The 12748-nt window shown below is 43.2% G+C and overlaps 1 protein-coding gene across 5 annotated transcripts in view; it reads right to left on the bottom strand.

Moving 5' to 3' along the window:
* Nucleotides 1-12748, bottom strand: part of LOC136853181 (enhancer of polycomb homolog 1-like) — a 120887-nt gene that overhangs the window by 18942 nt on the left and 89197 nt on the right. For 3 of the 5 annotated variants that reach the window (XM_067128547.1, XM_067128561.1, XM_067128530.1), the window contains exon 6: nucleotides 11890-12082. In XM_067128547.1, coding sequence (XP_066984648.1) covers nucleotides 11890-12082 — 193 coding nt within the window. The remainder of the gene's footprint in view (nucleotides 1-11889; nucleotides 12083-12748) is intronic. The other 2 variants (XM_067128556.1, XM_067128537.1) reach the window with 1 other exon arrangement.

Here is a 12748-nt window from a genome sequence, read left to right as displayed (position 1 = left end):
TCCCAGACAAAACTCCCTTTCCCCATGGTCTGGGTTACTTGTGAATATGGCAACATTGCACTCTTTCGAGTCCACTGAGAATAGAAAAACTACCTTGACAATAGTTAAACTATTCACTTGGAATGAATGAAACGGGTTTGTCTGACATGATTTGCTTAAACCTACAATGTCTTTCACTGTACAGTATTCTACTATTTTCACCCTTATAGATGAAACCTTGTTCGGCCGGTGTTTTTAAAGTTTTTAAAGGTAAGAATCTCTCTCATATTTTTCTGTTATTTTTTTTTACACAAATTTTGCCTCAGTAATACCTTTTTCTGCCACTGACATCTGTTTTCAGTTTTTTATTTGAAATCTATTTTCAATTATTTACCCTTACGGGAAGTTTGTGAAATATATTTTGCTGTTGATGGGTGCTGCTAAAATTCAATAGATAGGTCCTCTATTACTGGTCATCTCTATTCTATGACAGTTCCAATAAACTGTAGACTCAAATGAATGAATTTATGAAATTTACAGCCGAAGCTGAGCGCCAGAATGTCTACCTTTACATTACCTATGTCGTTGTTGAGAAAAGCTTCCCCTTTGTGTTTTCTTTTCACTTTGCTGGAAAAAAAAAAGGGGGGGAGGCTAATATTCTTGGGTCGATTTTTCCATTCCTTTTGAATCCTCAAAATAGTGTTTGTCTATTATGAACACAAGCCTAAGTTTGCTGCAGTCTTGCATGCCATTCCTGGCAGCAGTTTATGAAATGTGCCCATGAATATCACTATATGTTGTATGCAAGACATGGCAATTATTTGTTGGTTACCCTCATTTAGGGCAGAGGTCACCAACATAAAGATTAGTATTGCTTTAAGATAAGCAGATACGTTATTGAGACACATTTCGCAAAAGAATAATTATTATTGTCTAAATCGTTATAACTTCTACACCCAAAATTAAGAACCACCACCCCAACCATTAAAAACTGGTGGGTACTCCAGGTACACTGTACCCCCAGGCTTCCCTTAAACTCAACAACCTTACAAGAAAGCAAAGCGACCTGTCGTAATGGGACAGAGGCCCCCTATACTTCCTTTCCCAACCATGCCAGCCACAGATCCTGGAAGTTGGTGCTGAGTGCCCCACTGTTGACACTGAGCACCCAAATGTTGGTGCCAAACACTCCACAGTCAGAAGTTCGCGCCAATCAGTTAGGTGCAGAAGGCTGACAAAGCAGGCACCAAGTGAGTAGAAAAAGAGGGGAGCTCCAGGTTGAGTGTGACAGCTGGAACCTCATGAGTTTTGACCTTAAGGAAAGATAAAACACCTTGAATTTGAGAATGCACTTCTGTAATTGAACTTCTAAGGAAGAAAGCGCATGCTTTGACAGAGGGTGTGAAGGGTTCTTTACTGAGCACTGGAGCTTGTCAGAGGGTCCTCTGATCTTTTCTGTCTTCTGAAGATAATACTTCAAGGCTCCCACAGGACAAAGAAGTCTCTCTTCCTCCTGTGGCCCGTGGATGTCTGTTACGCTCTTAATAACGAAAGAGCTAGGCCATGGCTTGGAAATGTCCTCATTCTTGGTGAGGAAACCAAGAGAGCAGGAAAGAGTATACTGCATTTCCATCTGAAAAGCCTATTCTCATGTTGAAGGCCTGCCGCTCGCTAACGTGTTTGGCGATCGCTAATGCCAAGAGAAAGAGTGTCTCCCTAGTGAGATTCTTAAAAGAGGTCCAACTGAGGTGTTTGAAAGTTGGGCTCGTAAGCCACTTCAGAACAACACCCAAATTCCAGGAAACAAATTCAGGCTTTTCTAATTTAGAGTTTTCGAAGGAACTGATAAAGTTGCTAAGGTCTTAAAACAATAACCTATACCCCTTGATGGTAGAGGGAGACAACTTCCTATCGATCCTAAGGAAAGGTCTCAGCTAACTGGCTTATAGAGGTTTCAAAAGCGAAATGTTATTTTGCCGGTACCATCCTCTGAAAACTGACCACTTGGATTGGTAGAGCCTGCTAGCCGAAGATCATTTGCACCTAACAAAAGCTTTTGTAGCTTGCTTCAAAAAGCCTTTTCGCTCTGACAAGGCTCCTGACAGTCTCAAGCCTGTCAGGACCAGAGAGTACAATCCCTGATGGGACCTTAGGAAGTGGAGGTGTTTGAACAGCGACTGTCTTTGTGGCAGAAGTCTTGGAAGTCCATTAACAGACACAGCAGATCCAGAAACCATTCCTTCCTGGGCCAGAATGGAGCGACTGGGGTCATTGAGATGTTCTGGTGACTTGTTGGTCACCTCCCTGATCAATACAAAAGGTGGGAAGGCGTGGACATCCAGGCCAGTCCACTCCAACAGCATGGCATCCGTCACCCATGAGAGAGAGTCTGGGACTGGGTAACAACAAGGAGGCATACGATGATTTCTTGATGTTGCGAAGAGAGGTCCACAGTTGGTTTGTCTCAAAGTTCCCGGAAATCATCGCATACGAGGGAGTCCTGAGTCCACTCCATCGGCAACACCTAATTGCAGCGATTCAATTTGTCTGCAAGGACATTCATTTTTCCCAGTATGAAGCAAGTAATAATCTTCACCTGGTATTGATCTGCCCAGAGAAGGAGGTCTTTCACCAACTCATAGAGAGAATGAATGGGTGCCCCCTTGTTTGTGGACATAAGACAGCGCCTGGTGTTGTCCATGTAAACTGCTACTGCTTTGCCAGAAACAAAGCGAGAAAAAACCTGGAGACTCATTTGAATGGCCCTTAGTTCCTTCACATAGCTTTGGAGCTCTGATTTACAGGCCACATCCTTGAGATCTTCTAACCCCCTAGAAGCACTCCCCAAACCTCCTGAAGTGTCAAAATAAAATTCTGGGTGCAACAGTAGAAGAGACTCGCCTCTCGAAGTCCTTCTACGGACAACCACCATCAAGGGTGGGTCTTGATCTCTGAGGAGATGGGGGAAAAGGAAGGAGTCCAGTTGGGTTTTCCCACTCTCAACACGGGGGAAAAGGAAGAAGTCCAGTTGGGTTTTCCCACTCTCAGCACACTTTAGATAAAACTGAAAAGACCCCATGTGAAGCCTGCCCCTCTTTACAAACGGTTCTAGTGAGGCCCAGGTTCCCAGCAGACTCATCCACTCAAGCACTGAGCAAGCCCAAGGAGAGTGAAGCAGTCAATCGTCGAGATAGAGACAAATATTGACATCAGGAAGGTGAAACCATTTCCCAAGATGAGATAGGTTCTGAGTGGTAAAGACATTTTGGTCTATCTAGACGGGCGTAGATCGGTCTGAGGTCTAGGTTAAGGTTCATACTTTCCTCCTCAAAAGGGCTGCTGTAGAGGAGAAAAGGCCTTGGTTGCTGTTGTGGGAGCTTCCTTAAGCCACTTGGCAAATTGAGCCAATAGATCAGCTGTCGATTTCTTCTGAAGGTCAGAGAGGATCTCCTTAACACTGTCTTGGGGGAAGAGATGAGATCTGCCTAATGGAAAGAACAAGAGAGCTGACTTCTATGTTGCGGTGACTCCTTTAGTGGCAAAGGCGCACCACAGTTCTCGCTTCTTCAAGATCTCCATCAAACACAGGGAGGTGAGCTTCGGAAGAACCATCCCTGCGCAAGACTACTCTGAACCAGTCAGAAGAGAAATCTTCGGCCAAGACCAAACAATCCTTGATTTTCCTAGCTAAAGTTTCCACTGTCCAATCAAGGAAGCAAAAAATTTCTAACCTCGAACAGATTCTTGGCAAAATGGTCCAGTTCACGCGACAAGAGGAAATCTTGGCTGTGGAGAACTCAGAACGACGAGTGGCATGAACCATACTGGAGAAAACCCCCTGGGAGGCAGCAGAGACTCCCAAGGATGGAGGTTCCCCAGTGGTGTAGAAATGATACTTTTCTCGAGAAGTTTGGAAGGAGGGTTTTACCTTGGTCCCTCTCCATGGCCAGCCACTCGTCCACTTCTCAAAAACTTTCTTTGAGGAAGAGGAAAGCACTACCTTGGGGAGGCAAATGATGCAAATGTCAAGGCTGGGGAAACAGGAGCAGCAGGCTCAAAGAAATCTGGAAAATTCGCCAGAAAGTCTTAGCAACGATGAATATGCAGACGAAGGAGCGATATCTTGTTCCAGTTTGTCCTCATCAGAAGAGACATGGGATAAAGAGATGTCCTTGCTCTTGGAAATGACAGTTTCTTTTCAAAAAGCCCATAGTTCCTCAAGCTGACACTTAATCGAGGCTAAAGCAAAATCTTCCTGAGGTGATGAAGAAGGAAGAGGCACCAAGTGCCCCACTCTTGACGCCAAACTCCACAGTTGGCGCCGAGTACCCCTGTTGATGCTGTGCCCAAACGTTGGTGCTGAACGCTCCACACCTGGCGCTGAGCAGTTGGGTGCAAAGCGGGAGCCAAGCGAGTCAAAATAGAGGGGCGCTCCAAGCTGAAAGCCCACTTAGCAGACGGTGACGGGCGCTTACTCAAGTATCATGTTGCTTAAAGACAAAAATGGCCGTTCGTGACTTGAAAGAGGTCCTGGAATATCCCAGGAAGGTTGATGATGAGCAGAAGCGGTAGCAGGAGGAATGGCAAAACTGCAGGAAGGCTGACTAACACTAGCCTCCTTATATCTCTTGACTGAAGGAGAGGAGCTGTCTGCCACAATGAATCGTCTTTTCAAAGGCTGAGATAGAAGATCGATGACACTGATGCCTCACATCCAGCAAAGTCTTTGAATCTGCGACAGATGAGAAGCACTGAAGGAGACACCTTTTCAATGGCACATGTTGTAGTCTGGGACTGTGCAACAGGCTCGACGGAGGGGGTGACTGCCTATAAGCAAACCCCACTGGCCTTCCTTGGACCTCTGATATGTCTTCTCCCAGGTGCGGGGGAGCGGGACAGTGACCTTTGTCTAGGAGAACCAGGGCAAGGACAGCCACCTCATCTACACTCAAAACACTGTCACTGGGAGCAACACTGACACTTGGCGCCGTTTTCAATACAAAATCCCTGAAGAGGGAGCTAATTCCATAAAAGTAATGGCTAATAATTCAAAATTGCTATCAAATCTTGCCACGACACTGGCAACAGCGTTGGTATTGGAAGCATGGGAACCTTGTAAAGGAGTGTGGGATAAAGATGTAAGAGGGCTAAGGATGGGAGACACAGTATGAATCAAAGGAGAAGAAACAGAGTTATCTTCTACCACATTAGGTAAAGGAGGAATCTCCTAACCAGCTCTATTATTGGTTCTAAGGCCACCTTCCTTTTCCTATCTCGGTCTAAGTTGTTGGGATGGGATTAAAGGTCTTCCCTTTACTATCTTCCCAATCCTGAGACCCTGGACATGTAAGCTCTCTACTACATTCCTGCCCCCTACACTTGATATATTTAAGTGTGCGAATCAGAAGACACTTTAACAAGTCTAATTTTACAGCCCTCAATACTATAACAAATGCTTGAAAAGCTGGAGTCTGACATATTTGTCTATCTTTAGAAATAAAGTTAACTAACGATATTACTAAAATAGAAAAAGTCACCAGAAAAAAATTAGAGAATACTTCAACAAAAATACAAGACAAAAAATCCAAAAAAAATGAAGCAGCAACTGCACAAGACTACCGATGTTAATCAGGAGCCAGCAGAAAACTAACTGAAGCTCTATGCCGAGTTGTACCTATCAGTCCTGAAAGTGGGCAAGACCCTTTCACCTACACTAGCGATGGTACCGCCACTGCGACAATTTGAATTTCGTTAGACTGCCATGTAGAAAGCTAATAGCTATGTAATTGCTTGGTAAATCATTTACATAATACTATATTAAAATCATTTTACATTTTTTCCCCCTAATTTCCTTCATTTTTTCACCTTGTACATGAAATGTGAAAATTTTAGCAAGTTAAAGAAGCTGGACAGGTACATGACCAAAAAGACTGAATTAAATGTAAAAGGAGGAAAGTAATGCAGCTGGGGACTGAACAAAATTTGCAAGGAATCTTTACTATCACTGCATGGATAAGTCAATGAAATTAACATAAAGCTTACCTAAATCAGGAATGCAAGACAAAGCCTATAAGAAAAAGGAAGACAACGAAAACTGTCTATACTCAAGCTAACAGAAGTTAGCTGCAAGGTCAATTAAAGTATTAAAGACGATAAGGAAATACAGTTGAAACAATTATGAAAAAAAAAAAATTCCTGATTAAACAGGAATTTACACAAAAGAGCATGATAGGCAATTCAAGATAAAGCACAAATACAGTAAACTAAAATAAGGTAAATCAATCATGCCTAATATGTTTAGCATTAATAAGGAATTAATCTTTTCCTTGTCTTAGAAAAAAAATTTACCAAATATTGGCCAGACTTTTGGCATGCTTGAGATGTGCTGATGACTTTGCTCATAGTCTTTAATCCTAAAGCTCCTTAATCCGCTGGCCTTCAAAAGGCATTTCTGAGCTAAAGTTCTTACAGTAGGCCCTTAACTGGCTATAAAACATACATCTAAACTTTTATTAAAAAAAGTTTTCACCCTCAATTCCAAATAAATACAAGGGCCAAAAAAAAAAGTTGTCACCCTCAATTCCAAATAAATACAAGAGCCACATACTTAAAAATGACATGATAAAATAAAGTTTTATATATGCTTACCAAGTAGTTACATAGCTAACCGTTTCTATTATCGGCAGCTAAAATTTGAAACTCGCGGTGGTGATTCTTTTGTTTTGGTGTAGGTGACTAACCCCGCCCACTTTTGTGGAAGAGAGGAGCAACTGAGCAAATGGCTTTAATTTGTTTTTGCCATTAAGTCCATGCAAGGGGAGAAGGGTGGGCTCCCATTCTGTAATTACTTGGTAAGTATATATAGAACTTTATTTTATCATAAAAATGTAAATTTTATATAAGTGAATTACCAAGTATTTACATAGCTGATTCCACACTGACAGGAGGTGGGATACATGGACCACTCTACCCCAAAACTTTAGATAATGTAATGAATTTGAGAATAGAAAATTTGCTAGCACTAGGACAATGTCTGTTGTTTCCTTACCTGGTAAGAGAGCTGCTGCAGGAAGATACTACCACTGGTTGGCGCTCATCTTACTCGGCAGAGGCGAGGGGGGCATGGCCGTGGATCGCCTACTACATCAGTGGGAGCCTTACAGCGAAGGACATCTCCAAACACTAGTAAAGTATATATAATTGCCCCTGCCCAGGCCGCAGTACCAACATGAAACAACCAGATAACAATGCTGTTACCTACACCAAAAAATTTAAAAACCACCACCCAACTTTAAAAACTGGAGGGTTTCCAAGTAAGTAGTACATGTACCCCAAGACTCCCCTAGAACTCAACACCATAGTTCAAGGTGAAGAGAAAGGATGGAAGGGATGCTACCTTCATTTCCTCCTCCCACACCATACCAGCCACCAACAAAGGACCCAAGGTACTGCATTCACTAAAAACCATTTCTACGTCCCTTAAATAGTGGGATGCAAATACTGATTAACATCTCCAATACATTGCTTGGAGAATGTCGGACAGCGATAAGTTGTGTTTAAACACTAGTGATGTAGCCACTGCCCTGATTTCATGTGCTTTAACCTTCAGAGCAGGTAAAAGGTCTTCTCCTACTTGAGAATGGGCTTCTGTAATAAGATCTCTTAGGAAAAAAGAGTGCATTCTTCATAAGAGGATGCGAAGAATCTTTGACCAAGGTCCACAGATTACTGGAAGGCCCTCTTAACTTCTTGGTCCTCTGAAGATAAAGCTTTGAAGCCCTCACAGGGCATAGTGTTCTTTCTTCCTCTTCTGGTCCTAGTATCCCTCTCAAATTCTTGACATTAAAAGAACGAGGCCAGGGCTTAGACAGATTCTCATTCTTTGCGAGAAACCCCAGGGTATATGAACAGATTGCATCTCCTCCAAAGAACCCGATCCTTCTATCTATGGCCTGTATTTCACTAACCCTCTTAGTTGTTGCCAAGGCCACCAGGAAGAGGGTCTTCTTAGTCAGATTCCTGAACGAAGCGGTATTGATAGGTTCGAAAGGTGGACCAGAAAGCAATTCAAAGACCACGTCTAGGTTCCAAGATACTGGTTCTATCCTCTTTTGGTTACCTGTATCAAAAGATTTAATCCAAACAGAGAGGTCCTGTTTCGAGGATAAGTCCAAGCTTGTGTCTGAAAACCAAGCTTAGCATGGCCCTGTGATTCCAGGTAACCTTTAATAAACTCAATCCAATCCAATTACACAAACTACACACGTTTTGCCGTAAATACTAGAAATATCCTCTAGAAGAGGCTAAGCCTCTGGAGGTTCTAAGGTATAAAAGGAAATCTGCTATCTCCATCAGGGTTGTTTTAGAGGAAGAGATTTCATTCTTTCTGCATCAAGTGCAGAAAATGGACCACTTGTTCTGGTATACACTGCAGGAACACAGACGTCTGCATTTCAAAATAGCTTCTACAGCTGCTCTCGAAAAACCCTTAGCTCTGAGTAGTTTCTTGACAGTCTTTGAGGGAGCAGCTTTAGGAGCCAAAATGGGGCAATCAGTATCATCGATACGTTCTGGTGGGACTGGAATTTGTTTAATACCTCTCATATCATTCCAAAGGGTAAGAAGGCATATAGCTCCTTGTTGAACCAGTCCTGAAGCATTCTGTTCGTCGCCCATGCCAAGGGGTTTGGAACTGGTGAGAAAAAAGAGGTAGACGATGATTTCTGGACATTGCAAAGAGGTCCAGTCTCTCCACAGGCCGAGCAGACTCAAGGATGTAGAGTCCATTCCGTGGGAATGACTTGATTGCCTCAGCTCAGCTGGTCTGCCAGCACATTCAGTTTGCCCTGGATGAATCTTGTCAGTATTCTTGCCCGATTCTGGTTCGCCCAGAGCAGCAGATCCCTTGCTGCTTCACAGAGCAAAAAGGAATGGGTCCCTCCCTGCTTGCTTGCATACGACAAGGCTGTTGTGTTGTCCGAGTGGACTGCTATAGTTTTGTCATACACCTCCAAAGCAAAGGCTTGTAGTCCTAAGTGAATAGCCTTTCGTTTGCTCACATTTATATGCCATTCCATTCCTTTTGTTCTTGCAACCATGTCCTTGAGACTTTCCCGTCTCCCATGAGAGCGGCCCCACCCAAGTCCGATGCGTCGGCAAAGAAGCTTAGGTAGGGGTTTTGAGGGAATAAGGATTTCCCTTCTAACAACCTGCTTTCTGACCTCTACCAAAGCAGGTGATTCTTGATCTTTTGAGTCACCGGAAACATGGATGAGCCTGGATGACTTTTCCTGTCTCAGCTGGCTCAGAGGAAGAACTGTACTACTCTCATATGAGGTCTCCCCAGGGAAACAAACTGTTCTATGGAGGCCAACGTCCCGAGGAGACTCACCCACCTGTTGGTCGAGCAACTCTGAAGGGAGTGAAACTTGTCTACTGTACTTAGGACTCCATTCTCTTGGGGGATAGAAAAGCCTGAAAATGAAGAGTTCAGTGACCCCCAAATTAACTATTTCCTGAGACAGAGCTAGCTGACTTCTGATGATTGGAGAGCACCATCTTAAGCAACTTCAATGACTTGTTTGGAAGACTGCTCACCTGAAAGGTTGACGCAGGCAAAGACGGAGCAGCCGGAGAGAAAAAGGTGGAAAACCGTGTAAAAGAAACCTCAACTGTGCTGCATATGCAGTGGGAGGAGAATCTTCCTCTGGGTCTTTATCCACATCCTCCTCAACCGATGACACAGGAGACAATGAAAAATCTCTAGCCAGTTTCACAGGTGGTGGTGGTTTCTTTAAAAACCCCAAAATATCATCCAAACGCTGCTGAATGGGGGCGCGAGACGGATCCAGAACTGACAACGTCGAAGCTTGCTGCAGATAAGAAGGCGCCGCTACAGTCTGAACTGGCACCGAGCACGTAGAGGAGGAGGCTGGATGACCAGTTGCCACCATACAATGAAGATCCTTCGACCAAGCGGGCGCTAATGCACAATCGGAAGCTTCTGGCTGCTTGACAGTCACTAGGGGCTTGGAGGCCACTGACTGCTTTGGCGCCAACGAGAGCTCGGGTGCCTATGGGCGCTAAGAAGTTATTGGGAGCTTGGGAGCTGAGTGGCACTCGGAAACTGCTGTGCTAACTGGCTCTACTGGGTGATTGCACCTGGAAATGTTGAGAGGCGGTACAGAAGCAAAATACTCTCATACTGCTGTGGCAACTGACGCCACTGGGCACTTGCATCTGTGAACGTCGGGAGGTTCGGGGGGGAACACGTTCCGAACTATCCCAAAAACTGCAAGACAGAGCCGACTCCTTCAACTTCTTGCAAAGCATCTGAGGCAAGCGAGACACATCCATTGCAGACCTTTTCAGTGGTCTAGACACATCACTATAGCACCATTGGTGCTTCTGTTCAGGGCTGGAAGTCTCTGAACTACAAGAAAGGAGATCAGCCTCTGAAAACACGCCTTTCCACTGGCTGTCATGAACTGTTGTCACCTGGGACTTTACAACAGGAGCGACTGAGGGGCCGACTACCCGTGGGCATTCCCCACCGACCTCCCTTGGGCCTCTGGTATGGTTTCTCCCATGTTTAGGGGAGTATGCCAGGGACCTTTGCCTAGAAGAATCGGCAGACAGGCAGCCAGCTCCTCCACTAACACTTCACTATTATCACTCACTTTATGCTCTATAAGGGTTCGTACTGTAGCCCCTATCTGAGCTACTGTGTTCACTTGCAATTCAAACTTGCAATCAAATTTAGACTCCAGACTGGCAATGGCATTGGGGTTGGGAGAGAGAGAGAGAGAGAGAGAGAGCTGGGTAAAGGATCAGGTGGTACAACTGAGAGGAGGGAATGAGAAAAATTGCAGGTAAAGATACGATAGGCACATCAATAAAAGACCTAGCAGATTCCTGACTAGCGACAGTCTTAACATGCTTAATGGTGGCTTTTCTCTTCCTATCCCTCTCTAGCTTTGATAGATGAGAACTTAAAATCTTCCACTGCTTTGGATCCCAATCCTCACATTCAGCACAAGGTTTCTCTAAGGAACATACCTGACCCTTGGAAGTCGTGCACAAAGTATGTAAATCATACCTAGCTGAGGTTAATCTCGTATTGCAGCCTTTGCTGCAGTACTGAGTACTAGTCGTACTTGTATCTGGTATCGTTGTTAAACAAGTCGATAAAGTTCAAAGTCACAATCAAGATGCCAAATCCATGATAATTCAAGGTTTTTAAAGAAAACCCTATCTATCTAAATTGTCGAACGGCTACAGAAAGCAAAAATACTTCACCAATCAAGTTACATCCAGAAAACCAGCAAAGTATTGAATTTCACATTTAGCTGTTGTTCACAACCTTGTCGTAAGCCAGCAAAAAAGTTAATTATATCTTAGTTTAACCAAACCACTGAGCTGATTAACAGCTCTCCTAGGGCTGGCCTGAAGGTTAGACTTATTTTACGTGGCTAAGAACCAATTGGTTACCTAGCAATGGGACCTACAGCTTATTGTGGAATCCGAACCACATTATACCAAGAAATGAATTTCTATCACCAGAAACAAATTCCTCTAATTCTTCATTAGCCGGCCGGAGACTCGAACTCAGGCCTAGCAAGTGCTAGGCGACAACTCTACCGACTCGCCCAACAAGGAACTCATAAACAAACTGAAGGCATTTGCTCAGCTGTTCCTCTTCTTCCCCAAAAGTGGGTGGGATTAGTCACCTACACCAAAACAAAAGAATCGCTACCGCAAGTTTCAAATTTTAGCTGCTGACAATAGAAACTGTTAGCTGTGTAATTATTTGATAAGTCACTTACATAAAAATAAAAATGTACTTAATGTAATAAAACAAGCACAAAATAAAACTGTATGGTGCCAGCCTCCAACCAAAGCGATACGTACTCTTTTTCTACTCACTTTGCTGGAATGTGACATAGGGGCCACTTTCAACCAAGACCCACTGCCTGAGGCGCTCGAAGTGATGGTTCCTGATGTCAGCTGGTGATTGGAGAAGAGTGGAGCAAATGCAGGCCTCTGTGCTCTGAGTGCTGTTACTTCTGCTAACATTGTTCCACTAAAGTCCTGCATCTCATACCTGCAACAGATGCTTTCATATAAATTTTCATCTTTGCATTTTTGGAGCAATGGAACTGTAATAACACCAGCAGCCCTGCAGCAATGGAAAAATAATGACACAGTTGCTTACATTTATAACATAACCATAATATCAACAATACTCTCTCTCTCTTGAATTTTAAATAATTAATGAGGTGCAAAAGATTATAAGAAATGGAAACCGTAACTGAAGCAAGTGAGGTGAGTACCTGAAGAAGCTTTAAAAATAAATTTGCAACTCTTTAATATTAAGAATATTAGTATACAAAAATTTCCAAATTTTAATTCTAGCCAAATTGACCTATAAGAATGGCTATTATCAAAATATAAACCATAAGAGTTAGCTCACACTGTATTTTTTGCTCTTAAAGTTTCCAAAGATAAATTCCTTTTTGTTACAAAGAAATAAAAGTAATTTGGTTCCTAGAAAGAAATGAGGCAGTCACTGCCAAAGTTTTTGGCTCCTCATGATTGATATTTGATGCCAAGTGAAAGATAAAAGTAAATGCAGTGGCTTTTCATCAAGAGTAATAGATTAAATTACAAGATTAACACATACATAACACTGTGTTCTCTCTCATTATTGACACAGATGACAAAATGTACGACTATACAATTACAGATGTTTTTTACAACAAGAAAGTTC

The sequence above is a fragment of the Macrobrachium rosenbergii genome, chromosome 3 (assembly GCF_040412425.1).
Source record: "Macrobrachium rosenbergii isolate ZJJX-2024 chromosome 3, ASM4041242v1, whole genome shotgun sequence".
Classification (NCBI taxonomy): domain Eukaryota; kingdom Metazoa; phylum Arthropoda; class Malacostraca; order Decapoda; family Palaemonidae; genus Macrobrachium; species Macrobrachium rosenbergii.
The sequence above is the reverse complement of the archived record's forward strand: the minus strand, read 5'-3'. Positions and strand labels throughout refer to the sequence as shown.